Consider the following 27,932-nt stretch of genomic DNA (forward strand, 5'->3'; position numbering starts at 1 on the left):
GTCTTTTACCCATCACAGTTCTTTTTTACACAACTGTTGTTTTCATGAAATTATATAGATCTTCCAAATGTTGGCACAGTTCATCATATATTTTTTTAAATAATCACTTTTGTTAATATCACCCCTAGTGTCAGTAAAAAAACGCAATTTTAAAGCTGTTCAGATCTCTTTGGACAGATACAACTTTTCCACAGCTCTGATATGTATTTTTCTTGTAAGCTCACATTTCATCTTTGGCAACACATATCAATTATTCTCTCTCCTAGATTCTGTGCTTTCTATTCCAGACTTACCTGCTTGAAAGACAAATGCCCAGCATGGCTCTTGGTTTTCCCTCCTCAAGCTCAGGTGTGTGAAGGATCTTTATCGTGAGGAATCTGTGAGATAACAGAGAAGTTCCTGTCGGTGTGGTGGTGGTGGTCTATGTAAGAGTGCGCTGTTCCATTCTGGGCTTTCTTCCTGGGTTCTCTTCTCCTTGAAAAGAAATGAGACCTTGGCCTGGGGCCAGCATCTGCATGACCTTTTTAGATGGATATGCTATTTTTCTGATAACAGTTTCTTCTCAAATCTATTCACTGGAGCTGAGGAAAGGAGGGGATGTCTACAGACTCTTCTTTAGAAAGTAAAATACAAAAAGGGATGGGTTGTTAAAAAAAAAAAAAAAACCAGGGAAAGAATGCTTGGGAAGAGAGGCAGCTCTTTTGAGCGCTTTTTTGTTGAGAGGCAGATCTATCACAAGGGGCTCTGGAGGAGAATTCTGGGGCCTCCTTTTCCCTGTCCTTCCCTGCCGCACAGGCCATCTGGGCTTCCGTGTTCTGGTTTCCTGGTGCTAAGTCTTCTTGGGTCACTTCCCTGACACCGGCTCTTCTGCTCTCTCTCCCCTCCTTCAGAACCCCTGTGATGGCACTAGCACATCCAGGAAAATGTCCCTCCCTCCAGGCCAGCTGCCAAACACCTCATTCCCTCTGGCCCCTGAGCATGTTTTGGAGCCTGGCGTATTATGCACACGATGTGAACATCTTCAGGGGCCTCTACGTCATTACAGTCCTTTCCCAGTCCTGGAACATTTCTTCCCTATCTTCTGTGTTGGGTAAACTCGTCCTGTGATCAGCACCTCATTGCAGAAGGTGTCCCTCGGTTTCCTGATACTTTCTAATCTGCCAAGGCCAAGGCTGGCATGTGGACCCCCACATTGGTACCTACACCACGGCAGGGCATCTGGAGGTCTGTTTCCCTACGAGACTGTGAACCTTACCTCATTAGCCTTCGTTTCCCTCAATGCTCTCGTGACGGAAAATAGAATATCAAGAAACAGCACTGGATTGACGTGTGGGCACAATTGATCACAGGCCATGTTTACATACCATTGAATGAATGAATGCTCAGTGTCTTCCATGTGATAATGGCATCACAGTTATGTGGGCTGATAACAGGTTTAGGAGTTACTGAAATACTTAGAGGTCTTATGTTATAATGGCAATAACTCACTGATCACATGGTTCATGCAGAAAATGGGTATTTATCTAAAGAAAGGTAGTTATGACAGAATGTTAAGTATTGGTAAATGTTGATGAAGAATTTCATTCAACTTTTCTGTAGATTGGGCATTTTTCAAAACAGAAAGTGGAGAGGGATGAAATATCAATGTAGAAGAATGTCCAAGAAATGTCGGTGGGTAGGGAATAACGTTCCCGTTGTTGGAATTCTCATTGGCTTCTGTGGAAACATAACTCTAGCTGTTGGTTAGCATCATTCTGTGTGTTTCGGGTGTAATGAGAATCCTCTGTGGGTTCACAGTAGGTGCACATAGTACTCTGCATTCTCTTCCCGCTTCCGGATGAGCGTAGGAGTCTGCAAGTGTAAGTGGTAATGTTTTGAGAACAGGGAGCTTTCAGTGCTGTGTGTCTGGTAGGGTCGTCCCAGCATGCTCCCATGTGAGGTTGCACTGGCATGTTCCTGGCCCCTTTCCATCCCCTTCCTTCTGGGGCTGCAGCCGCTCTCCAGGAACCAGGCTCTGTTTTCAGTCATCAGACCGCTGGTATTGAGGTCAGCTGATACCACCAGGAGACTCTTATCACCACGTGACCAGTCATGCCATTTGACTGAAGAAACTATCCACGGTTTTTTGACCCTGCTGACCTTGCTTCCCAACACCATTGTCAGGAGAGGATGCACTGCCCTTTCTTGGCCTGTAGCAGGGGCCTTAGCTTGTGCATATCCACCTCAGTCCCTTAGATCTGTGGAAGTAACCTGTGTAACACTTTCACGTCAGCCTCTCAGAAGCTGGAGACTCCATCCGTTGGGGTGCAGTGGTGGAATCTCTGGTTGGGAGATACCTAGTGTGGTTTCCCATCTTCTTCCTGACGTCCCCCATGGCTCTCCTCATGCCTGGCCAGTGTCTGGGTAGGACCCTGTCGTATCCACCATCTTCACTTGCCTTTACAGTTGGGGTGCCCTGCCTGCGGGGTTGAGCTGAGGTTGAGGGTGAGCTAAATCATTCCTCCCACTGCTAGCCCACGCCTGGAGGTTCTGGGACCAAAACAAGATGCACCTGACCATTCTTCCTTGCCTTCCAGGAGCCTGAAGCCCCTGTTGGAGCCGTCCCAAGACATCTTGGCTCCCAGGCCCGGGAGGTCTTCTGTGAAAAGGAGCCGAGTCCCCTCATCCTGGTCCAGGTACAGCCTGCCTGTCAGTAGCCCAGCAGATGCTAAAATATGTTGTTCATTTTAACCTTGGGTTAACTGACGAGTAGCCTTACATTATTTCCCCCGTGTCCTGTCCTGTCCTGTCCTGTCCTGTCCTGTCATTTCCTGTCTTCTTCCAGTGCTGGGGTTGGAATCCTAAGCCTCAGGCGTACTCAGCCAGGGCTCACAAACTGGGCCACACCCTCAGCTCTGACTCCCTTTTTAAATTTTCAGTGGGAGTCCTTTTTTAGACTCATTAACTCCGAAATTCTCATGGACTCAAGGAAAAGTAGGGTTGCCTGGCACTTCTGTGTGTCTTACATTCTTCCATTTCCTTCGGACAGAACTCAGTATCCTTGGGCTGGCAGGGCTTCCCGCCCGGAGACCTGGTCACCAGGGCGTGCTGTGGGGCTAGGGTCAGCCTGAAGCTCCCCATTCATCCCTGGGCAGTGCCGTGTCTCTCTGCTCTGAGCCTTTGGCTCTCCCGTGAGGTGCGGTGGCAGGGATGCACGGTGCTGCCTTTGACTCCCGGGCCTTTGCATTGCTCAGAGTGAAGGGCTGGCTCCTGTTCCCCTTTCCTTCCTGCTGAGAACTTGTTTTGCTCCAGTTCCTCTTCCTCTCCCCCTTGGCTTTCACCCTTTCACCCGAACATTCCGCAGTGGCTCGTTTGGGGGCTGTAACCCTGTACTTAGGTCCTGAGATTCCAGCCTTGGGAGCCTGAGGCTCTGAGGTCAAGGTTGGCCAGGGAGACTCTGTTAATGGCCCCACCCCTAGCCAGAAGAGTAGCTCTGGTTTTACCTGCTTTCTATAGTTAGGCTTGGCATAAGATAAGGAAAAAAGGGTTTCCCTGTAAAAATACTTTTAAAAACTGTTGTTCTAGTTATTTTTTGCTAAATTAAGAAAGATTATTGAGTATAGAGATGTTGCCATTGTTGTCACTGTTTTATTCATCACTAAGTATAAGGGTAGTTTTTTTTTCAGTTTAGAGAGAAAGTGCCATGGGGTGGTGGGAGAACTGAGTGTATGTGTGTGTGTGTGTGTGTGTGTGTGTGTGCACGAGCACGTGTACTTGTATAATGAATCCCATTCTCTTCTCTCCCATTCCCTTCTCTCCCATCCTGACAGTCATTTGTACCATTTGTCTCTCTAATTCGGAGTCCATAGCCGTATTAAGAATGCGCTCGTAATCGGGGTCAGTGGCCCACTCTGAGTGCCTAATCAGAAGAACTCTGGGGGATACAGCCAGTGACCTCTGCTGCGCATGAGCAGGCTGCTTGGAGGTGAGAATTAAGGAGGAAGGCGGGACTCCTCCCCTGTGAGCTCCAGGTTCCTGGGGAGGACTAGGCTGTACATAGCATCTTGTTTAGGAGGCTGTTGCAACCTGGTAAATGTCAGAGGCAAAGGTGCAGACTTTCCTGGTATGCTTTCCGGAAGACAGTGGGTAAAATTAGATTCTCGCCATCGGGGAGGTGGGAGGGTGGTGTGCGTAGGCCAGAGCTATTGTGTGCCTGACCATGTAGGCCTTTACTTTTCCTTCTTACTTCAGGCGCTTACTTGGTAAAATTGCTTAAATTAGAGTGAACCTTCTGTGTGCAGCTTCCTCCCGTACCCAGCAGAGGTGTTTCTGCTGTCTTCAGAGACTATTCGAGAACATCCTCCTCGTTACAGGGGCTGAGCACTGATGCCTGGAGGAAAAGCCTGAGTCAGGTATTTCTGTTCCTCATGTGCCAGAGGTGTAGGCGAAGCCCTTGGGAGGTCCTTGGTCAGGTCTCAATTGTGTCTGAATAGGGGGGTTCACGGCCTGCTCAGCGGGGCCGTTCACCACCATGACCTTCATCCTTCCTTGGGAGAAAAGTACAGAGCAAGTGGCAGATGGTAGAGTAGCTTATGCATCTGCAGGAGGGAGGCTTACAGTCCTGGCCACGCTTGTTCACATTCCCTGTTTTGTGGTATTCTGTCTTCTCCTGCCACGAGGGCGGGGAGCTTCTCTGTCCTGTGCCTGCTGCTTCCTCAGCCCCTAGAAGGCGGGAGAGCGTGCAGCTTGTGATCAGTAAACACCAGCTGTGCAGGTAGATGACTGCAAGTCGTTACTTGCTTTCTTCTCCCTTCCAGACTCAAGTACTGTGAGGGCGCAGGTAACACATGACTTTCTGTGGCTCTGCGAGCCCTAGAACAGTGACCCAGGGGACAGACACAGCTTTTTTCTTTTCTTTAAAGGACAATAGCCATTTGATGTTTACCACTTCGCAGATGGCAGAAATTACTTTCAAATCGCATAGCCTTAACCAAGAGAAGATAATTTAGGCAAAGTAAGGATTGACCCCACCTTTGAAGGAAAGACCCTTAAGGAAAGTTTTTGCTCCATGATTGTTTCACAAGGGAACGAATTTAAAGTCACTATTACTGCGTATGAGTGTTTGGACCATGTGTTAGTCAGTGACCTGCTATGCCTTACAACAACCCACATCTCACGGTTCCTGTGGGTCGGGAGTCAGCACAGCTTAGCTGGACTCTGTTTTGGAGCTCTTGAGGCTGTACCTAAGGTGGCGATCAGGGCTTAATTCTTACATGCAGGCTCAAGTGGGGAGCAACCGGCTTCCAAGCCCCCTCGTGGGATTGGCTAAACCTGTTTCCTTGTGGTGTAGGACGGAGGCTAACCAGGCTGACCTGGAGGCCGCGCCCAGGTCCACAGGACTCCTGCAGCCTGTCCTGTGGGGACTTTCCCAGCTTGGCTGCTTGCTTCCTCAGGCCAGGAAGGAGCGGCTGCCAGTGCATGGAGCCTTGTCTAAGGCAGCCAAGCAGTGAGAGCTGTGTCCTGACCTTTGCCGTGTTCTTTGGGTCCAAGGCAGGCTGCAGGCCCCACCCACACAGGAATCACAGGAGACGGGGTCCTGGGGCCACCTCAGTGGCTGCCCAACGCAGATCATCTTTCCAAGCCTCTTAGAGGGCAGATTGACAAGTGAATCTCATCGGAGCTCTATTTTTTTTTTTTTTTTTTTTTGGTTTTTCTCCGGTACCAGAAACCGAACTCACAACCTTGCGCATGCCAGGCAGGCGCTTTTGCCGCTGAGCTAAATCCCCAGCCCGGAGCTCTATTTTTTTGAAAAATTATTTCCATCCATTTTCCTACAGTGGTCCTGATTTGAAATCTCTTAAGGGTCACAGTACCACGTCTGTTTTTTCCTCACCCAGCACATGTCCCTGGGCTGTCACTGAGCCACTGGCTGGTACCAGGCTGTCTCAGTTACTTTTCTTGTTGCTGAGATGAAATACCCAACACCCAAAGTTAAAAGGGAAAAGGTTTATTTAGCTCACAGTCTGTGGAGGTTTCAGTCCATATCAGCTGGCTCCGAGGCAGAGTGGCACATGGCGGAGGGCAGCAGTTCATGGCAGCAGAAGACAGCAAAAGCAAGTGAGAGTGAGGAGAGGGGAACAAGCCTCTTTCTGCCTCTTTATCTCATCCAGACTGCTGAGATTAGGGCGGTGCCAATCTAAACAGCAGAGTGATCCAGCAGTCACCCAGCCTTAATCCCAGCATTGCACTATGAATCAGTCACAACGCTAGAGTCAGCTACCTCCAAAAAACCCTGCCCCCTATGACTGCATGAGGCTTTGGGAGGACATCTGTACACCAGCCACAACACAGGCTGTCTCCAGATACCCAGTTATACTTATGGAGCAGAGTGGGTTACATTGCTGTTTGCCCGCTACCTTAGGATCCAGCTGTGGTTTTGTCACATTGTGTGGCAAACTGTAGTTTGGAGTTTTAAATGACTTGCTCAATGATGAATGTACAGAAGATGAGATATCCTCACAGTAGGTTTTTCTGTGGCAATGGGGACTCTAGAAGGTTTTATTTAAGGCATGAATTGATATGTCTGTTTTCAGTCTTCAAGAATTCAATCAAGGAAGCCAGGGTGCCTATAATCCAGCTACTCAGAAGCATCACAACTTTGAGGCCATCTTGGGCAATTTAGAGTGACCCTATCTCAAAATAAAATTAAGAAAAGACAAGACTGGGGATATAGCTCAGGGGGAGAGCTCTTGCCTAGCATGGGTGAGGCCCTGGGTTCAATCCCTAGTACCTAAAAAGAAAAAAAGGCTTTATTCTAGGGACATAATGTCATGGCAGAGTGTGTGCCTAGCACCCGTGAGGCCCTGGGTTTGGTTCCCGAACACCATCAAAATAAACGAACAAAGAGCGAAGTGCCGTACAGAACAGTCTGTGCTCTCTCTGGTTCTCAGATTGGAGTCTAGTCATCATAAAGCAGTAACTGGAAAGGGGCACTGGTAATTCACATGCTTAAGGTCTGACGCATGTGTGGAGAGGCTTTGGAGCCAAGTAGGGCTGGGTTCTGGAGTGACATCTGTGGGTATGGTGTTGCACGGAGCCTTGCGCTAACTCAGAGCAGATAGCACAGCCGTGATGGCACCTCCTGATCCTTTGAAGGAATTTCAAGCCGGTCGAATCACATTTTTCCCTGAATTTGAGGCTATTCTGTTTCTGCCTGCTGCTCTACGTATATTACACAAAGAGGGAACCTCCTGGCTGGGAGAATAGAGCAGGTAGTTGTTGAGAACTAGACAGGCAAGGTGGTGGGTGGCCTGTGCCGCAGGCTGTGACATCTCTTTCAGACTATAAATGTTTTGCTTCTGCGGTGAAAGTCTGAGATTTTGGCCTCCAGTGAAGTGTGGTTGTGAATAGGGCAAGAAGACCTACCATAAAATGTGGCATTTCCTGCTTGGGGATTATTCGAGCACAACGTATACTGAGGAGATAATTCCCATGGTAACCGAGATTGTGTGTGTGTGTGTGTGTGTGTGTGTGTGTGTGTGTGTGTGTTCTCTACCTTGGGGCTCTTAGAAGAAAACACAGGATTGGGAACACGTGGCAAGTGAAGAGTAGGTTAAGGCATTTGCTTGTGCCAGGGTGCTTTATTCGTCAGATTAAACTGTCTTGCTGAAAGACAGACATTGCTCTGTCACTGAGGAGAGCCCGAGCCTCAAGCAGTTGGAAGTCAGTGGACCCAGTTTTCCTTCTAGTATCTTTCACAAGATGACCAGAGTAATAATCTCAAATTTGTGTTTTGTAGATACCCTTAGTTTAAAATTTTTACCTCTAAGTAGGGGTAAAATTGGTCAAACAGGGCTCCCTTAAGAGGCCATTCCACCCAGCCCTGTTTAACAATTGTCTGTCTGTCTGTCAGTCTCTCTTCACTTCCCTTTTTCTCTTTATCCCTCTGTCCCTTCCTCCTCCTCCAGCCACCAGCTTTAAATTAACCTGTGAACCTTCCTTTTTAAACAAATCCGTCCTGTGGCACTCACATCGGCATCTGCAGTGCAGACCTGCACAGGAGATGTTGGCTTTTCCCTTCAGTTCCTCCTCTCTTCCGGCTGAGACTCAGAGAAGCGTCTAGAAACACAGTTGGGGGGCCTGATGCTGGCTCCTTGACTCTCGGCTCTTTTTCTCAGTCCAGTAAATAATAGTCGAATACTGACAATTTCATATGATTAACTTGATTCTATAAAAGTATTATTTAATATTTAACTCAAATTAATATGTGGCCGTGGCTTATAGCCTTTCCAAGCTGTCCTGTGACTGGAGGGTGTGGGGTGGGGTACTACAAGGAGATGGTAGCGTTTCCTTGTGCCTTTCTGGGTCAACTAGGTGAATTACTTCCATTTTGCTTTTAATTTTGGAAATTTCCAAACAGACACCAATATAGAGAAAAGCACAGCGAAACTCCATGTACCAGGAACTCCTCATTGCCAGCGTCTCCTAGGTAGACTGTTGAGATGGGCTGAGGGACACATGTCAGAGGAGCTGTGCACGCCCTGGAACCCAAACATTACGTTATTCACGTGTCCGCACACGGGGCCGGGCAACTCCCGAGGGCTGGTGGGAGCACCGCCGAGAGACGTGAGTAATCTTTACTCACATCCTGTTGGCTTAAGCAGAGGAAGCATGTCTTGGGTTTTAGCCTGTGTATGAAGGCACACTTGATAGTTCTTCCCCTGCCTTCTTGTTTTCCTGTCATTTTCCAGTTTGGGCAAACAGCATCACAAGGGCTCGAGTGTAGTCTGCTAGACTAACTTAAGAGTATCTGTGGCAAATCCCGGGTGCATAAAGACCCCAGTGACAAGACCCAGAGCTGACAGGGGTGAGACAGAGACAGCTGACCCTCCAATTATAATTGAGTTCTATTTTTCTTCATAATTCACTTTTTAAGAGACAGTCTCACTGTGATGCCCGGACTGATCTTGAACTGCCGGGCTCAAGTGATCCTCTAGGTGTGCACCTGGTTGTAGGAGATTTAAAAGGAAAAAATAGGCAGAGCTAAGGGCCCCAAATGGGAGTGGTAATAATGGTTCATCACGTTTGAAGAAGAGCATGTGTCTGCTGGTGCGTTGTCTCGTGTAACCCTCCTGCGTACCCCGCAGTGTTAAGACGGGACATTCCCATCCTACAGATGGGGAGACCGACACCCCAAGCACTGTGACTTGAGGCAAGGATTTGGGCCTCACTGTAATCGCGGGTAGGTGGGGACTGGCTACCCAGATGGAGCAGGAAAGACAGTCAGATGGGATGAGGTGGGTGGAGAGAGCCCAGCCCACAACAGAAGTATCTGTTAAGAAGCGCTGTAAGTGAGGCCTTGGCACTGCGACTATGTTGCCTGGGTTAGATTTTAATCTAACTAGCATCTCTCTACTTTCATATTCATTTATAGAAAAGTGTTCCTTGACCAGTCGTGCCATCAAGTGCTGAGACTGTCCTCTGGTAGAGACTGTCCTAAGCTGGTGATAGTAGTGGCGCTGTCTCCCTAAAACGGAAGTCAATATTTTGTTATTTTCCTAAATTTAAGGTAACTCAGCTGGTAATTACAGGGTGCCCATGACGGGCACTACACATGTACTGCTCCGATAAATACTGTGGAGTTCCTGCTAGGGGATGGGGCGGTGGAAGGCTGATAAAACGCAACAGCTCTTGCCCTGGAAGAGCAAGTTGAGTTCACTGTGTTGGGTGAGTAGGTCTGAGAGGCATGGACCCCTGGTGAGGCAGGGGAACCCCCCACCCTGGCCAATGTGCCGGCTGTCCCCACCCACACGTACCGCCCCCTAGATCCTAATCAGAGGGCAGTTCAAGGCTTCGGAGGCAGGCACGCTTGGTCTCAGCTGCAGCTTTCTCTGGCCATGTACACATGGGAGAATTTTCAGAAAATATCTGATCTGTGGTGAGGTTCAGCACTGCTGTTTTATAAACTTGCCCACAGGGGCTGGGGATTTAGCTCAGCGGCAAAGCGCCTGCCTGGCAAGCGCAAGGTCATGAGTTCGGTTCCCTGTACCGGAGAAAAACCAAAAACCAAAAAAATAAGTAAATAAATAAACTTGCCCACATGCAGCCAGGGTAGAGAGTTATCGAGGTGCCGTGAAGCCCGGGTCTTTTCATCTGTTTTATTTTATTTTTGGTCTTTTTGAGAGAGGGTCTAGCTGTGCAGTTCAGGCTGTCTGTGAACTCACTTTGTAGCCCAGGCTGGTCTTGAACTCGCAACGATCCTCCTGAGTGCTGGGATTACAGGTGTGCACCACCATGCCCGGCTTCTTCATCTAGAACACAAGGTACTGCCTGCTTGATGAGGTAGCATAAAGAGTAAATAAAACAAATTGTTAAAGGACCTGTCATTTGGCTGCTGCCCCAAGATGTCAGCTGTTCTTCATTTTTACTTTGTTTTCTGATTTTAAAAGTAACCTCTCATTGTAAACAGCAGGGCAAATATAGGTAAGAAGAAAAGGACAGAAGAGAAAGTACGTGCAGTCCAGAGACAGCCTCAGCTAGTATTTCAGTGCCTTGTAGCCACAGACATGCCCCATTCACGCTGTCCTAGATGCGGTCATGGGCTCCTTGATGCGATCCTGTGACGTTACGGCCATTGGAGACGGCTGACCAACAGCCATCCAGCCATAAATCCACACGTTAACGGTCTCGCTCACTTCTTTCATCGGTGCTGTGAAGTGCGTGTTGGGTGCTGAGACTGTTCACAGTTGTCCAGAAGCCACGGTGTTCCCTGCTCTTTCGTGGCTTCTTAGCCACTGAAAGTGGAGGCTGTGCTTGTGGTCTCTGCCACCCCTGAGTTGGGACCTCTTTGAGTAGTTGCTCTTTGGCTGATTGATTCCCCACCACACCTGGAAGCCGCCTTTCCCCTTGGCCTGGACACGCGCTGTGTCCTGCACCCGTCCTGGGCCCCTTCTTGCACTTTTGGGTTTGCTGTACGACCTCGTTTGGGGACCATAAACATCTATGGGAACTTTCTGCAGTCGGTCCCTATTGATCTGGTGAGAAGGTACAGGTTGTGGCAGACTTTCTGATATGGCTGAGACGGCCTAAGTCAGGCAGGCTTGGAGGGTCAGTGGGGACCGTGCAGTTTAGCCACCTGTTGGCTATTGTGCCCACGGGTGCCCGGCTCAGGAAGTTAAATTACCTGCAGCTCCTGGCGTTTGGGAGGGTATAGTGTCTCAGCACCGCAGCTTTGGTGGTTGCTTGAGGTGAAGGAAAACCCAGGTGGAGTTTCTTTCTTGTGCCTCTGTTTTTGATGAAGTGCTGCTTGTTTTGCCCCCAGAGAAAATACTGGCCTTTGAGACAGACAGTGGAGTCTTGCTCTGGACCCACACTCCTCCTCTGGCCCAATGCGGTGCCTTGTCTCCCAGCTCCTGGAGCCACTCTGTATGTTTGTTTTTAATGGCCATGTTATTTCATCATATTTTGCTATAAATTCTTCACAGTTTTTCCTACAATTGGACAGGAAAGCTTTTCTTACTATTTTTTTCATTTCGTGACAGCCAAGATGATTTTAAATTAAATTTTATCCAGCATTTGTAAGCCTGTTCTTCATGCTTTCCCCAATTACTTTGCTCTTTATTTATCAGCTGGTATCTTCTATACATTGTGCATGGATTAGATTTCTGTGAATAAAGTTTTCCTTGTGATAGATATTAAGCTTGCTGAGATTCGCCTTCTACGTGAGAGCCCCTTCTCCAAACTGGTAGCGGCTCCTCCTACTGGAGCTTTGTTTTGTTCCCTTAGAACAGTCCCTCAAGAGCATGACTTGTAAACACTGAAGTTTAGCAGGGAGCTTAAGCTAATCCCTGTTAGATCAACTCTTACTTACCTGTCCTTTGATAGTTTTAGGCACTGACAGTGTCACTCACCTTTCTTCTCTTTGTTTTAGCTGATCAAGTGTCCTTGTTTGCTCCTTCCTGGGACCTCTTGTGACACCATGCCGACCTGCCTCTGTGGCCCCAGCCTTGGGGTTTTACCAGTCATCTGTACCCTGACTTTTTTTTTTTTTTTTTCAATTCAAGATCTTGCAGCTGGGTCTCCTAACATCTGGGGGGAAGTGGATCCTGCTTTGAGGTCACTTCCTTCAGCAGAGCTTTTTCCTTTGTCATTGCGCCTCCTTCTCTCCTACAACAGCCAGCATCCTAGAATGGTTTTTGGACTCCTGGTCCCACCCTGGCGGGTCACCATGCTGTGAGTACATGAATGCCTGCTGTGTGGTTGGCTGATTGTTCTTTAGGGATGCTGAAATGACTCTGATGACATTGTGTCCACCATCTTTACTGTCCCCGAATGCCATCTCCCTGCAGAGACATTGTTTCTTTAGCCTGGTACAAATGTAGACCAGCCTGTCTCCTGTCTCCTGTGGGAATGATGAGTTTTGCTTTAGAAGGTTCCTAACTGGTGCTAGGCAGTTGTTTGTGGCTTAGGCCGTTCTAAGGTCCTAGGAACGACTTTAATGTTGAGAGGTTTTTCTTGGGTGGCATTTAGGAATGTAATGTGACGGTATGCTTCCTGCCCCTTCCTCACTCAAGCCTGTAAGGTGCACTTTTTCAAGGATGGAATCAGTGCTTAAGTTTGAGATGAAAACTCATACAACTCATAGCCACCCACCTTTATCAGACATTTTTAAAACATCCCACAAAGGTCTTTATCTCAGAAGACCTGATCCATTGGGTCATCATACTGTTCTTTTTATGTAGTGATTCCTAGACTAAAATTTGGAGTTAGAATTTGTGTGGGAAATGGATAGATTTTCTTTGCTTTTCCAAGAGGGTACCACCTAAGGCAAGTGTCCTTTAATAATAAATGGCCGGGGAATAAGATGGGTCTGAGACTCTTGATGTTACAAGGTACTTATCAGAACCTCAGATAAAAGTGTCACCGTTGTACAAATCATCCCTGCCATGAGACAGGGTCACCTCATTTCCAGATCCAGTTCCCAAAGTCTCACGGCAGCTTCCGGTATGAGCAGCAGCAGCGGGAGTTCTGTCTCCACGTGACATTGCTGGGGCTCCGCGGTTAGATTCATCCCGTGCAGGAAAGCTTCGTCTTTGTCTCACTCATGGTTGAACGGCCACTGTTGCAGTCTTGGAGCGACATAAGAGGCATCACAGCATGCGCAAACTGCTGCCGGTGCCATTTGGAGAACAGCTTTTTAAATTCATTCTCAGGAGACTCGATGGCTATTCCTTACAGTAACCCCTGAGTATCGTTAGTATCGCACTTTCCTCTACTGTGGGAGCTAGAAATGAACTCCTAACTCGACACATTTATGGGTGTGCCATTATCAGCTCTGCCTCTCTGACCAGCTATGTTTTTGTTCTAGTGCCTTCCGGAGGAGTGGAGTTCATCCTCTCCCTACACAGCAAGCCATACTGTAAAGATAGCCAAGGCGAAAATGGTGCGAAGCTAGTCCGCCGCCAGGGTCCCTGCTACCAGGGTTCCTGCTGCCAGGGTTCCTGCCCTGCACCCTTGCACCGATGCACAGAGCATTCCCAGGTGCCACGGGCTGCACCTGGAGACGGAAAGCCAGTGTGTCCTGTACAGAAGTAAACTGCACCCATCTGGCCATGGTTGTCTCACCCAAAAATGCCCCTTTTGCATTTTGTCTGTGTCTGAATATATCATATTTCATAAGCTGCCTCCTCCATCTTGAAGGTGGTGCTGAAGTCACCCCAACCCGAGCAGTTCAGTTCTTTGAGAGGCCTTTTCCGCTGGCAGGAGCTGCCCATGCTAGGCATGCCACAGGCGCGAGCGTGCGTGTAGACCCTACCCATGCGTGTCTGTGTGGGTCGTTCTGGCCTAACTGGATATCGCTGCATGCCCATTCTGTTCTGGAGAGACTCAGATGTCTGTCCCCTTAGCGGGTCTGGGCTCCATGGGTCCCTCACTGAGAATCCCAGTTTGGTCATCCTTGTGGCTTCTGATTCTGCCTGGGACGACAGCGCGCTTTCCCGAGGGGAGGGGGCACTGCGGAGCGAGTCCTTCTCGCCTCCTGGGTTCAGCAGTTACTTCACTGGAACCTGGGAAAGCAAATGCTATTGAATGGTGGCGTCTTTGCCTTGCACTTGGCTTTTGGTGTTTTGAGGAGAGAATCTACTCATTACTAAGGGACAGTGTCATCTGGGAGAGGAGGGAACAGGAAGGACTCTCTCTCCCTCCCCCGCCTTCTCCCCTCCCCCTCCCTCTCCCTCAGTCCATCCTGCAGTCATATTTACAGCCAGATTAACAACAGTTCAACTTGGCCTTGCGCATGCTAGGCAAGTGCACGACCACCGAGCTGCCCTCTATGTCTGCAGCAGTCTGTACACATTCCTGGAATCCCTTTTCCCCTGAGAACTGTGTCGTAGTGTTGCCTCTTCTCTGTTGAAAACTTACCCAAGCAGCTATTCGTTAATCATTTTATTGTGATTTACAATTTGACTTGGACAAATCAGGTTAGATTCTGTAACAAAGGAAAGAAAAGGCAGTTGCAGAAGAACTTAGCCCCTGGATTCACCCAGAGAGTGCCGGAGCTTTCTGGAACCTTCTGAAGGCCCTGTTGTCCAGCAGTGACCTCAGGGCTCCTCGCTTGTGCCACTCAGAGCTTTGTCCTGACTATCTAGGAAAGTTGCTTTTCTCCAGGTGCTGCTGCCTGCCATGCTGAAACACCTCTGCATGAGCTACTGGCATGAATACTTTGAGAAACAGACCAATGTGTTGTCACAAAAAGGCACTTTCGGAATCCATTGATCCCCCTGCTTGTCCTTTCATGTGTGTCCTCAGACTCTGGCTAGCTATTATTTTTCCCATCCTGCTAATATTCTATAAATAAATGCTCCTTCTTCATTTCCCTCCCAGCTTCCGCACCAGGATGTCATTTCCTTCCCACCTGGAGGGCCCTGGAAGAGCAATTCGAAGCCCGGGCCTTCCGAACTTGGTGACCTTCTCTGACACTTGGCTCTCTTGAGTTACTTTTCCTCATCTGTGTAACAAGGGGATTCCCCGGTGTAGCTAAAAATTTTACAAGTCTTGAGATTTTTCTCTTCTCTGGGGCTGTTTGATAAAATATAGGAAGAACCACCCCCAGTTCCTGGGTGACCTGGAGCCAGGGATGTGATCGGTACAGGGGGCACCTGACCTGGTGGCCCTGGTGGGTATGGAGGCGTGGACAGGTGGGGAGGTGTCCTAAGTGGTTGGAGAGGCACGGGCTCTTCCAGACCTGTACTCCACTGAGATTGTTAATCAGTCGCTTAATTATAGCTGAGCTAGGTCAGCAAGGTATCATTGGATGACAAAAACGAAAAATCAGTGATTTTTGTTGTTTTTTCCCTTAGTAGCCAAAAGTCATGATGATAGCTTATCCCTGCAGATGCCAGGTGGTGGTTGTTTCTTAGTAAACTATTAGATAATGGTTTTAAATTCACATAAAAATGGTGAGGGTGGTATGGAGAATTCCCATATATCCTGCCCCTAGTTTCCTGTTATTAACGTGTCCTAAAACTGATGAAGCAGTGTTCATACGTTATTGTTAGCTCACATGCATGCTGTCCTCAGACTTCCTTAGTTGCCCCTGTAGCTCTTTTTTCCATGCTAGGATCCCAGACAGGATACCGCGTTGCATTAGGTCATATGCTTCTTTGAGGTCTTCGTAGCTCTGGCAGTTTTGGGCTTTCCTTGTTTTTGTTGGCCTGGACGGTTTTGAGAAGTATGTGTAGGTGTTGTGTGGAATGTTGCCCAGCTGTAATTTATTGGTAGTTTCCTATTAGACTGGGGTATGGGTTGAGGGGAAGCGAAGGAAATAAACGTGCTTCACGTCTGCCTCAGTCACGTTCTTGTTGCTGGGACACAGTACCCAGTGCCCACATCTTAAAAGAGGACAGATTTACTTTTGGCTCACAGTTTATAGAGGTTTTAGTCCATAGTTGGCTGGCTCTAAGGTGGGATGACATGGCACAGGGGTCTCGTAGACCAGAAGTGGAGAGAAAAGGGAGGAACCAGAGGGAGGTAAGCCCTTCCAAGGTGGACCCCCAGTGCACACTCTGTTCTAACCAGACCTCACCCCCTGACAGAAGTCACCAGTAAGCACTGACAATCTAGCCACCTTTCAAAAACCCAACCTATGAACACATGAGGCTCTTGGGAGACGTATATGAACTGTGGCGTTGTCCCATCATATTGTCAGTATTGCTTTGCACTGTTGGTGCTTACCTTGATCTCCTGAATGAGACTGTGTTTCTCAGGACTGGGGTGGGAAACCCTTCTTCCTAGAGCGTGGTTGCTAGCGCATCTGCCCCAGGCCTCGTTGGTTTCATCCTGGGAAGGTAGGCATGTAGGTCATAGGACAGTAGTTGAAAGCTACCCGCGCATCACAGTCTCGCAGTATGCCTGGTATCCTGAGGCCCGTGTGGGGTGTGTTCCGTGTGACAGTGGGTGGCGTGAGGCAGTGTGTGGGTGCACATGTCCCGTCTCTCCTGAGCACTCAAGTATGTCACACAGCACCAATACTTGGGCCCAGGAGAGAGGGCTTTCAGGAATACTGAGTTATAACAAGCTCTCACTTGAAACAATTCAACGTTATTCTGTTCTGGGCCCAGCTGTACAAGTGGGAACAACATAGTTCTTGCCTTCCCAAGATCCTAGAAAGATCTCGAAAATCCTGTCATTGCTATTCAAGGCCTCTGAGTTTTAGTTAAATTAAGGTACAGTTTGATTTGCCTTCCATTACAGTACGGTATACTTAAAATAACATCTTGTTTATCTGTAAGTTATATGATTACAAAGGGCAGAAACATGTCATTAATTGGTGTTTCCTGTACTACATAACTTCTGCCCATAGAAGGTTCTCCACTGAGAACTGAAAAGAGGATCAGAAACCTCGGAGTAAAGGCAGCTGGGTGTATGGGATGGTTTCTCTTTGCATTAGACAAGACTTGGGTTCTGGCACCTGATGGTAAATCTCTTTAGGTACCAGGAATCGAACTCATGACCTTGCACTTGCCAGGCAGGTACTGTGCCACTGAGCTGTATCCCCGGCCCCACCTGATGGTAGAATGCTAAGAATTTAGGGCATTTTGGCAGGAAATGTGTTCACTTGTACATATGATGAGGCTGATGGGGGAAGCACGTAGCAGTGATGAAGCACCTTTGTTCTTTTTTTTTCTTTGGACAGACTCGACCAGCACAATGGAGTGCAAAGTCCTGCGCGGCCTTGGTCACCAGATGCTGCGAAGGAAGGTGGTAGACTGCAGCAGGGAAGAGAGTCGGCTGTCCCGCTGCTTAAACACCTTCGACCTGGTGGCCCTTGGGGTGGGCAGTACGCTGGGCGCTGGTGTCTACGTCCTGGCCGGGTCTGTGGCCCGCGACAACGCCGGCCCTGCCATCGTCATCTCCTTTCTGATCGCCGCGCTGGCCTCAGTGCTGGCTGGCCTGTGCTACGGCGAGTTCGGTGCTCGCGTCCCCAAGACAGGCTCGGCCTACCTCTACAGCTACGTCACTGTGGGCGAGCTCTGGGCCTTCATCACCGGCTGGAACTTGATCCTCTCCTACATCATAGGTAGGTGCCAGCCGGCCCGCAGCTTGCGCCCTTTACCCGCTCCTGTTTGTTCCCGCCTCCAGGGGTGCCCCTGCTGCCCAGAGGTCCTCTCAGCGTGACTGCCGCGTGGAAGGTCCTACGCTGCCTGTGAGTGTCGCTGTGGCAACGGCTGGAGCGGGAGCAGCCCAGGCCAGCGAGGAGTCCATTCCTGTAACCTGAGAGACAGAATTAGCAGGGTGCTTCCTAGTAACTAGAAAGTGACTATTGATGTAGTAGTATTTTTTCCTGATTATTAAATATGTCACCAACAGAAAAAAATATGTTTATCACCAAGAGAAAAATTTAGGAAATACAAGAAGTATAGAGAAGAAAGGAATATCCAACCTGACAACCCAGAGAATACTCTCCATTCATTTGTTCTTTCTTGTAATAAATACAGTATTTATTGAGTGGTTGCCCCATACTGGGCATTTGGTAGGATGTTAGGGATTACACAGGGGAGTAAGGAGTCTGTTAAGAGTTTACAGTCTAGAGGAAGACTGTTCGTACTTTTGTGAATTTACCATAGAAAGCATACAAATTTATATAAGTTCACTGGATGGCCTTGTGGGATGTTGAGTCTAGTTCCAGATATGTTGGTGTTGTTGTAAATAGTTAATTACTTTGTCTCTAGTCATGGCCATAATTTTTTTCCCTTAAAACTGTCTTAAAAAGCAAAATGCATATTTTTAAGGGCTTTGTCAGTGCTGTCTTCATCCTGGTATGGGTCCCTTTCCTCACAAAGCTGGACATTAGTGTTAAAACAGCCGCCCAGCAGAGAACCAAAAAAATAGTCTTTTTAGTTTGGTGGGTAAAAACGACTCCTGTTCTCTCCCTGTCTCTCTCTCTCTCTGTCTCTTTCTCTCTCTCTCCTCCGTTTATTAAACAAGAGCTCCTTCATTACTATTTAATACAATATTTATGAGCTATTAGTGTTGAAACAAAACGATAAATTTAAATACCAGGACATGTGCTCTGAAAACTTCATGCACTGGTTCTCTTTGTGTTTTTTGTATTATGATTATAACTGAAGTTGGCCATGTCAGTGTAAAAGAAGGAAGTACCTGAATGTAATAAGAATCGGCAAAGCATATGAGTGACTACTCCACAGAAGTAGAAATACAGGTGACATTCAATTTGTTTTCTAGCAGGCTTTCTTTAATATTGCCCCAAAACTTGTGAGATGCACTAAGTGAAGCCACATGGCTCCTGCTTGCTTCTGTGTCGTTCTCTGGGGGACCCTGTGTACTTCCCACACCCCATGTATGGTTCTAGGTTCTTGACCCAGAGACCCTTGAAGTTCTTGTGGTCTCAACTCTTGAATAGGAGTCACCACTTCTACTTCACCGGGCAGCTAGCAGAACTTGTGCTCAGAGGGGCTGGGGATTTAGCTCAGCGGCAAAACGCCTGCCTAAAAAAAAGAACTTGTTCTCAGGGCTGTGGGGCACTTTCTCTTTTCTGGAATGTAGTGTCTGCTGAGAGCCAATGGAGCGTCTTCTTTCAGGTTCTAAAATAAAATTTGTAACATTTTTTTTCTGTGAAACATCAAAATTTATAACCACAAAAGGCACTCACATACTTAATTCCCTTAGTAGGAATGTAGCTATTCTAAATGGACTGTTACGTTTCCAGAGGATTTACCTGGGCCTAAAACAAAACACCGAGCATAAAATGTTTGCTGCTTCTAGACCCAATGCATAAAGAATCTTTGCCAGAATGCTAGTTGCCTATGCAAGAACTCACACACGTTTCATGGAAATTTATTCTCAGCCTTAGCTACTGTGAAGAATAATTTTTCCAGCTAATTTTTTAAAGCCATGATTGAGAATTGGGAACAGGATCAGCTGGAAAGAAAGACCGGTCAGCCCCTGGCATCCAGCAGGGTGAGGTTTGGGAGCCCTTGTACAGTGAGTTGGGTGCCCTAGGGGCACCAGGGAGACAGTGAGACCATTTTTCTTCATTAGGTTGTGGCCTTCGTGGACAGAATTCATAATAGATTGATGTTCAAGATAAAAAAATAGTTAAATTTTTGAGTTTTGGAAAAACACTTAGCATGAGAACACATAATGAAACTGGATCTCTGTTCAGGTCACTTTGGAAAAATTCTATGGGTAATTCAGACCATAGGGACCAGCAAGGCCTTTTGAAAATAAAGGAAAACGCTATATGCAGATATTGGAATTTTCGTGACATTTCCTGACAAACCACTGGAAGAGCGGTGGCTCTCTTCAAAATTAAAAGTGAGAGAGGGTCAGAGAGAGGCAGGCCATTTGGGGTATGGCCTCTGCTTGTGTTCATGTGGCTGGGAGCTGGGGGTTCTTGGAGATGGGGTTCCCCGGGCAATGGTCCTGAGCTGTTGGGACACTGTGGCCTCTGGGTCAGATGGTCTGAACCCAGGTTTAAGCCCAGAGCGGCGAGTTGCTGTTGCCTGCTCTGGTATGAGTGGTGGCTTTGTCCCAGAGATGGGGGTCAGCCTCCTTGCAGCTGTCCTTAGAGAGGAGTTCTGGGGTATAGGTACTATCAGCGCTGCTGCTGTGGATTTTTGGAGAAGTTTCTTCCTAAGCAGAGTTTCTCCAGCGTTCTGACTGTGCTTTGAGGTGCATGTGAGTCAGTTCTGGAGTTATCACTGCCATTATTTTTTTAATAAAATCAAATAGGTAGAATTGAATAAATGCTGTCAGTGTGCCTCTTAAGTGGAAAGGGAAACTCGTTTTGTAAACTTCTTCTGATATGAATCATCTGTCTATCTCTCTCTCTCTCTCTCTCTATCTCATGGGTTTCTAGTACACAGACAAATGCCTCTCAGCTTACAGTGGGGTTGCACCTTGAGAAACCCATCAGAAAATGAGGCTGCTGTGAGTTGGAAGTGCAGCACTGCACCTCACTCATCCTATAGCCTGGTCAGCAGCACAGCTCACTGTGAACCCTTCTGATCCTGGAGCTGCCTGGGTGCTGTGATTGCTGCTGCCGCCCAGCATTGAGATAGGGTCATACCAAATATTGCTAGCCCCAGAAAAGATCCAAATTCAGAATTCAAGTACAGTTTTCAGTGAATACATGTTGTTTTATATCATCTTAGAGTTGAAAAATCCTATGTTGAACATTTATGAATCAGGGTAAAGGTACATATCCGAAACACATGACATATATGCATATTGGGTTGAGATGTGACACGCACTTCCTTCCAGCCCCTATGAGTCTCTGCTTTTTACTTCACTCCAAACACCGGTTGATACTCCCTCTGGCTTAAAGCACTGGGAGGTTCATGCCATCTCTGAACTGTTGTGGGTACCATAAATGTCAAGCTTGGTGACAGACACTGTTAACCATTGCGATGACAACCTTGTGTTTTGTGGCAGGTACTTCAAGTGTAGCGAGAGCCTGGAGTGCGACCTTTGATGAGCTGATCGGCAAACCCATCGGGGAGTTCTCACGAAAACACATGGCCCTGAATGCTCCCGGGGTGCTTGCCGAAACCCCCGACATATTTGCTGTGGTCATAATTCTCATCTTAACAGGTAAAGCCACACCTTAACAAGGAGACTGGTTTGGAGCAATGGGTACGTGCTCCATGACAGGCTGCGATTAGGTTTGTTTCTTCCTCTCTGTCACTCTGCCTCTGTCTGTCTCTTTTTTGTTTATGTTGTAGCTGGAATCCAGGGCCTTGTGCATGCGAGGCAAGTGCCCTGCCACTGAGCCATATACTCCTGTGCCCTCTTTATTTCTTTTCTTACCTTCACGGTAGGGCCCCCATTTTTTGTTTGTTTCTATAATGCACACAGACATCTCTGTTCATACTGACTTACAGATTCACACAAGGTTGGCTGAGTTCTGTGCCATTTGATGAAAAGGAATCTCAGTATAACTGTTTGTGGAATGGGATTTGGTCAGCACTGAAGCTTGTTTGTACAAATGACTCAGGAATAAAAATCCTTTGGACTCAGTGGATGACCATTTGGAAAGAAAAGTGGTCATTTGCCTGTCAGGAAAATGGGGAAGGATGAGCTCTGTCTGGAACATTGATGTGTGCTTAGGTATCTGAAGATGTTTAGAGTGGCTGTATGCTCCACAACCACCAAAGCACCCTTTCAGTTGTAAATAAATTGTGGCTACAGAATTTTTACACTCCAGATACCATTTGACACAGCCAATGCCTTCTTCTTGTTCGTGACATTCGTCTGGGTCTCATCCACTAGGATGGGAGTTTTCCTTCTTGGAACACTTACTGTATGTACATGAGACTGAAATGCAGACAAATTTTCATCTGAGGTTAGAAAATCTTGGACAAGTTTTAAAAACAACATGCCTTACCTTCCACACTGTGTAATTGAAATAATTTTGCACAGGCCTGTCTTGGCAATACATTCAGTCCAGCTGGCAGAAACATGTATCAGAAAATAATTTTGCTCTACTGTAGTGAGATTCTCATTTTCATAAACATGAGAGGGAGGGGCACTAAAGGAAAGATACATTGGAGCCTGATGACATCTTCACCCCATGATTAATTACTCAGTTCTTTCCTAACATCTGTATTTCAGAGTTGAATCTAGTATGTACAGCAATTTTTTTAAATGTGTGAAAGGCATCCGTGCCAGGGAAGAAGTCTCAAATCCTGCCTGTGGTTGAATAATGCTTGGCCCCTTTTTGTGCTCACCAGGGAGTTTAGCCTTGTCTGTTAATCAGCTTTCTGTTATGGCATCACACGCCTGAGATACTTGTCTTATCGTGGTGGGAGCACATGGTTGAGCAAAACCGTTCACCTCCTGGCCAGAATGTGAAAGAGAGAAAGAGGAAGTTACTGGGGCCCAACAACCCCTTCCAGGGCACATGCCCAAATGCCAAAAGACCTCTCACTAGGCCACGCCTCCAAAAGCACCACCATTTGCTAGCAGTGCCACCTTGGGAAACGAGCCTTTACCACAGGAGTCTTTGAGGAACACTTAAGATCCAAATGGTAGCAACATGGAAGTCCCATGGCATAGTCACCCTAATGTGGTCCTGGGGTACTCCTCAAAGATAGAAAGTGTCGTCATGAGGTTCCTGGGCCATTTTATCACTCGGCTGATTTTTTGTTGTTGTTGTGTCTTGTTTTGATTTTAAATGCATTCACAAGCCAGAACTAATCTGGCTTAGACTTCTAAAAAAAATTTTAATGCTGGGGATTGATTGAATCCAGGGCTTTCACACTGAGCCACATCCACAGCCCCTATATCCACAGCCCCTTCTATTTTATAAATTTAAGACAGGGTTTCTCTAAGTTGTTAAATTGCCAGATTTCGCTTGTGATCCTCCTGCCTCAGCTTCCTAGAGTGCTGAGATTATGGGCATGGGCCACTACACCTGGCTTAGACATTCTGTATGCACTGAGTCCAGTGGGGAACTGTACACCTTAGTGGTTTCAGAATGAGAACAGTTGTTCCTGCCAGTGTGACTAACAGCAGGAGTAAATCTGAATAATTTCCTCATCTGAAAACTCCCATTCTACCATAATCCTGTGTAAGTATCTCCTTCTTGGAGAAAATGAAGTTATGTCCTTTCCAAGAGAGAGGATAGTTTACTGTGTGGGTTGAGGCCCTGTCTGTCCTCTGCCAGGGAGTTGCTCTCCGTAGGAGCAGCTCCTTGGTCCCTTGTGGGTGGTTTTCTCAATTCTTAAGGAGATCCAGAAAGCTTCGGAAGCATCCATGGATGTCGCTTGTTTAGGTCAGGCCGCAGGATGGTTAACTCAGCCTCTTTCAAGAGGCTCACAGATGTCTTTGGAGGTTCAATGCTGCTTGCATTCTTCTTCTGTCACCTTCTTGTGCAGTCCCCATTGCAATCCTCAAAGTGACCTCCAGGTTTGTGGTTAATAGTCAGAATTTTCTGTTTCTGCCCTTCTCAGGACTTTTAACTGTTGGCGTGAAAGAGTCAGCAATGGTCAACAAAATATTCACCTGTATCAACGTTCTGGTCCTGGGCTTCATCGTGGTGTCGGGATTTGTGAAGGGATCCATTAAAAACTGGCAGCTCGACCTGAATGTGTCCAGCCATATGTGTCTCAACAAGTGAGTCATTTCTTCTGGCCTTGGCACGTGCCAGTTCTCCATATTTGATATTTAGCTCCATGTACACATATTCGGGGATATAACTGGCTAGGATAATATGTACCCTTAGAAGTACACAGTTCAAGTTGATTTTGTTCACCTGTTTTGCCTTGTTTTTCTGCAGTGGAGTCATTGAGGCTATTTTGTAGGTGCGGAGCTTGTGTTACAGTTTATTTCCCTGATGTAGACAGCACATTGCATGACAAGGAAGGTTTTCAGGAAAATAAGACCATCATTTCATCTCCAACTTGTTGTCACACTGCTTAAGGAATCTTTTTTTTTTCTCATACTTGATTATATGACCAGCCTTTAAATTTTATATTCAAAAGACACTCGCTTTTTATTTGTAAATGCCTTCCTATAACATGAGTAATGTATAGGAAAGAAGAAATAAGTGGAACTTTTATTTATGTATTTGGTACCAGGAATCGAACTCAGACCTTGTGCTTGCCAGGCAGGTGCTTGTGCTGCTGAGCTATATCCCCAGCTGGTGGAACTTTTATTAAAGGGATTCTTGTGCATATGTGATGGGGTACATGGAGCCCCTGTCACCCTGATGTTTCTGATTCAGGACACTCAGAGCTTGAGGAGGCCGAAGGCCAGCTGTCTATCCTAGACTCTGTTAGGCCACCGAGGGAGCTGTCCCCAACATGCTCCTGCTGTGTAGGAAACAAAGCCAAATAATTATAATTTGTCTTTTAGATATTCTCTGCCAGGTTTTAGGATGAGTTTTTGTGTCCCAGGATGGAGAATGGGGACTTGGTTTGTCTGTGATTCTGTTTTCTTTAAGGTACAGGGCTAGACTGCTAGGATACAGATACCCCAAGATGCAATGATGGCCAGCGCGGGGACCCAGACGCCTTCCATCTTGTTGTTCTTTCATCCCTGACAACAGCTTTTGTTGTTCTCCTCTGCCCGGCCTGTGGGCAAAGCAGGACCCAGCTTTCCAGAAGTGAAAAGAGAGTACGGGTATGGGAGGGGAGCATGCCCAGGGCTCCTGAGGACAGACCAGGAAGACTGGCCCACTGTGCATTCTACTGGCCAGAACTCGGTGGGTGGCCACATCTAGCTGCAAGGAGGCTGAGAAATGCTGTCCCTCACAGGGGACCTCAGCAGTCCCAACTGCCCAGTCCGTGGCTAGTTCAGGGACGAGAGTCCAGCCAGCTCCCCAGTGCTCCGATAAGTGAACAGGCAGTGTCTGTGACTACTTCACTCCTTAGAACAACAAAGTGTTGAATTGGATGCAGGGAATCTCACTAGTACTTCAATTATGTGGTTAGGAATTCAAATAAAAATGTCTCTCCTAAACTCTTGAAATTAAACAAAAATGAGCCCTTCTCTCTTAAACTCTGTAACAGAAAAGCAAAGACTTTTAATGTATCATTTCTAAGCATTCCAGAGTTGTCTCTATGCCAAATTTATTGGTACCCAATAATTAAAGGTGGAATGAAGCCAACTGAAAATATGCTTTGAAGTACTGCCGTAGACTTGCAGCATGTTGATAGTGGATTTTACTGGGTACAGTTCCGGGTCAGGAATGAGATATGGAGGGCTCCTTTTGCTTCCTGGTTGCCAGTTGGGAGCGTCATTGTTTCTATCAGGAGATTGTGTCTGCCGGTCATACTTGCTTTCAGCAGTCATCCTTGAACAGAGTGTACTCGCGATGCCTGACCTGTGCCTGCCATTCAGATAAGGTGATACTTGTCATTCCAGCCCTCGGGCCACACGCGAGGGCCTTCATTTCCGTCTGAAGACCTGGGGCACCGTTGCCGGGGATCCTCTTCACCTTAAAGAGGTGAAGTTCTGCAGACCTGGAGCATAGCTGGCTCTTATTTCACTCAAATCTGCACATGGCTTTTGTTTTTGCCAGCTGTAGATTTGTGTTTCCAAGAACAGCCATGTAGTCTTGCATGAAATTGCTTGTCCCTCTGCCATCTAGCAGGGCATTTCCTGACTTAATCGTGTATCACGCAGGAGTATCAGCCTGCGTGGTCAAAGGCTGCTTTGACTGCACTGGGTTTGGAATTTTCTACATCTTTCTCCATGGCTTGCTTGCAGGGAACCCTTTGAACCTGTTAGTCTGTCTCTGGGTCTGGGCTTGGGCTGTTACCCTGCAGTTGCAGTGGGTTTTTCCCTGTCTTGCCTTGTGCTGCCTCCGGCCTTCTTATCCAGCAGCCTGGAAATGGGTAACACAGGAAATCAGGGTGATGACTTCATCATAAAAGCAGGCCGGCTGCTTTTATGCTATGTGGAAGCCTATTGAGGTTTCGTAGGACAGTGTGTGCCCATTAGGATAGAAACCCCAAAATAATGTTGACTTCATAAGATAAAGGGTTAGCTCTCTGCAGGTAACAGGTGGACAGGGTCAATCCAGAACACCTGTTACCAGGCTCAGGAATCTCGTCCTTCCGTCTCATGGCCTTCTCCGTGGCCCGTGTTTCCACGGCCACCTGACTTCAGGGTGGGGCTGTTCCTCGTGCTCCAGCTAGCAGGAGGGAACATGCAAGAGCACCTGCCCTGCCGTCATCCGCACGCAATACGCAGGAGATTCCTGTGCCATGTCTGCTTTGGTCTCATCGCTGCACCTACAGCTAGAGTCTTCAGAGGCATAGGCTTGGTTCTCACCGGTCGTGAGTCTGGCTGAAATAATCATTACTGTGTAGAGTGGGGACATGCGGCTGTCTGGGACGACTGACGTTTACATCAGGGTAGCAGGTGGCTGTCTGATAGGACTTTGGAGGCTTGGTAAAGTACACTTACTGTTAGTTTGGTGGGGACAGGCGGTGTGTGGGAGACCTGCCCTGGCCTCGCACCCTACTTTGCCAGTTATTGTCCTTGCTAAGGATCAGTTGAGTGGAATGCAGCAAGGCTAGTCACCCAAACTGCAGGGCAGAGAGTACTGCACTGAGGCCTGGGTTTAGCCCACTGTGTCGTGAGCTGACATTTGCCAGGAGGTGGCCAGGCAGTGTCCCCAGTCCTTCACGGGTAAGCCACCAAGTGGCGAGTGGACCCAGCATAACATGCGTGTACCACGTGAAGTATTGGTTCTGTGTGAAGAGCCTTTGAAAAATATTTCTAAATGTTTTGGTTTAAGGCCCTATGCAATGGATTCTGTACTTATTTTATATTCATGTCCTGTGAGTAAGATCAGGAACACCCACACTTAAAAGGTGAATTTAATTTTTTGAGTAAATACAATAATCACACAGTTCTTATGTCATAATGTTTTTAGAAAGCTTTTCATGAAGAAATCTTGTTCCTCTTCCTTTCTTCATCTACCTCATCCCCTGCTCTCACAGAGGGTGGTTGTTTTTATTATGTGTGGTAGGGAGGCTTCTAGTTTTCTTGACATAAAACAAGCAAATGCAAATGTGTATTTTATCCCCATTTTTTGCCCCTGGCCTTGTCCTCTTACTGGGACTCCCTTTATGTATCAGGACCTCTCCACCGAGGCCAGAGGAGCAGGTGCAGTGGTGTCACTGTCAAGAGAACTGGCTCACAGCTCCAGGAGACCCTGTTCTTTGTCCCTTCACCTTTGGGGGTATCTGACCCCCCCCCTTGTGTCAGTCCCGAGGAGCCAGTAAGATGCTTTTCCTTTGCCTTCTCTGTGTTTTTCTCACTTATCTCCCTGCATCTGCACGACTCAGGAGTGGTCCAGCCCTCACTCCTCTTCTGCCAGCCTCATCTCTGCTTTAAGGATTAGCACACTCCTCTTCCATCTCACTGCGATTCTCCAGCCTCCCCAGGCGCACCTGCTGCACAGCTGCTGAAAAGCAAACCATCAAAGGTGACACTCGGCTGTTGCTATTCACGGCCATCTCTGCAGCTGCTGACCTCACGTACAGGGGCACTTGCGGGATGCTTCGGTTGACTAACACAGTTCATGTTTTTAGCCATAGTTTCTATTTTGGAGATTTGAGCTCCCGGTAATTTCAGGATGTTGGGTGGGGATAGTGCCTCTGGTGGGCATCTCCGAGTTTCTCTGTCCCTGGGGGTCTTGGAGGAGGAGGGTGTGGGTCAGCCCCAGTGGTTGGATCTCTCCTCCCCTTCCTTTCCCTACAAGTCATGTACAAGATACTTCTAACCAGGTGATGGTGTGTGCCATCGTGGCTCTGGGCCCTGAAAAACAGCACGCCGGCTGCCCGGGGAATTGGATCACTGTGGGCTGAGGACTGAGATGAAGGGTCTGAAGCTCCTGGGCCTGGCAGCAGTCACAGGGTGGGGTGACTGCCTGGTACCGCTTCTCTTTAGGATGTGAGCGCTGCTCCTAAACCAGACGA

At 47.6% G+C, this 27,932-nt stretch overlaps 1 protein-coding gene across 3 annotated transcripts in view; it reads left to right on the forward strand.

Moving 5' to 3' along the window:
* The first annotated feature begins 326 nt into the window (after positions 1 to 326).
* Slc7a1 (solute carrier family 7 (cationic amino acid transporter, y+ system), member 1) overlaps positions 327 to 27,932 on the forward strand; it is a 44,633-nt gene continuing 17,027 nt past the window's right edge. Inside the window, exons 1-6 of one of the 3 annotated variants that reach the window (XM_005387753.2) lie at positions 327 to 348; positions 2,577 to 2,675; positions 3,810 to 3,964; positions 17,171 to 17,554; positions 20,932 to 21,090; positions 23,451 to 23,613. In XM_005387753.2, coding sequence (XP_005387810.1) covers positions 3,946 to 3,964; positions 17,171 to 17,554; positions 20,932 to 21,090; positions 23,451 to 23,613 — 725 coding nt within the window. In that variant the 5' untranslated portion in view covers positions 327 to 348; positions 2,577 to 2,675; positions 3,810 to 3,945. Of the gene's footprint in view, positions 349 to 2,576; positions 2,676 to 3,809; positions 3,965 to 4,272; positions 4,392 to 17,170; positions 17,555 to 20,931; positions 21,091 to 23,450; positions 23,614 to 27,932 lie in introns of those variants that run through there. The other 2 variants (XM_013515883.1, XM_013515884.1) reach the window with 2 other exon arrangements.

The sequence above is a fragment of the Chinchilla lanigera genome, unplaced genomic scaffold, assembly GCF_000276665.1.
Source record: "Chinchilla lanigera isolate Chin_1 unplaced genomic scaffold, ChiLan1.0 scaffold00030, whole genome shotgun sequence".
NCBI classification, from domain to species: domain Eukaryota; kingdom Metazoa; phylum Chordata; class Mammalia; order Rodentia; family Chinchillidae; genus Chinchilla; species Chinchilla lanigera.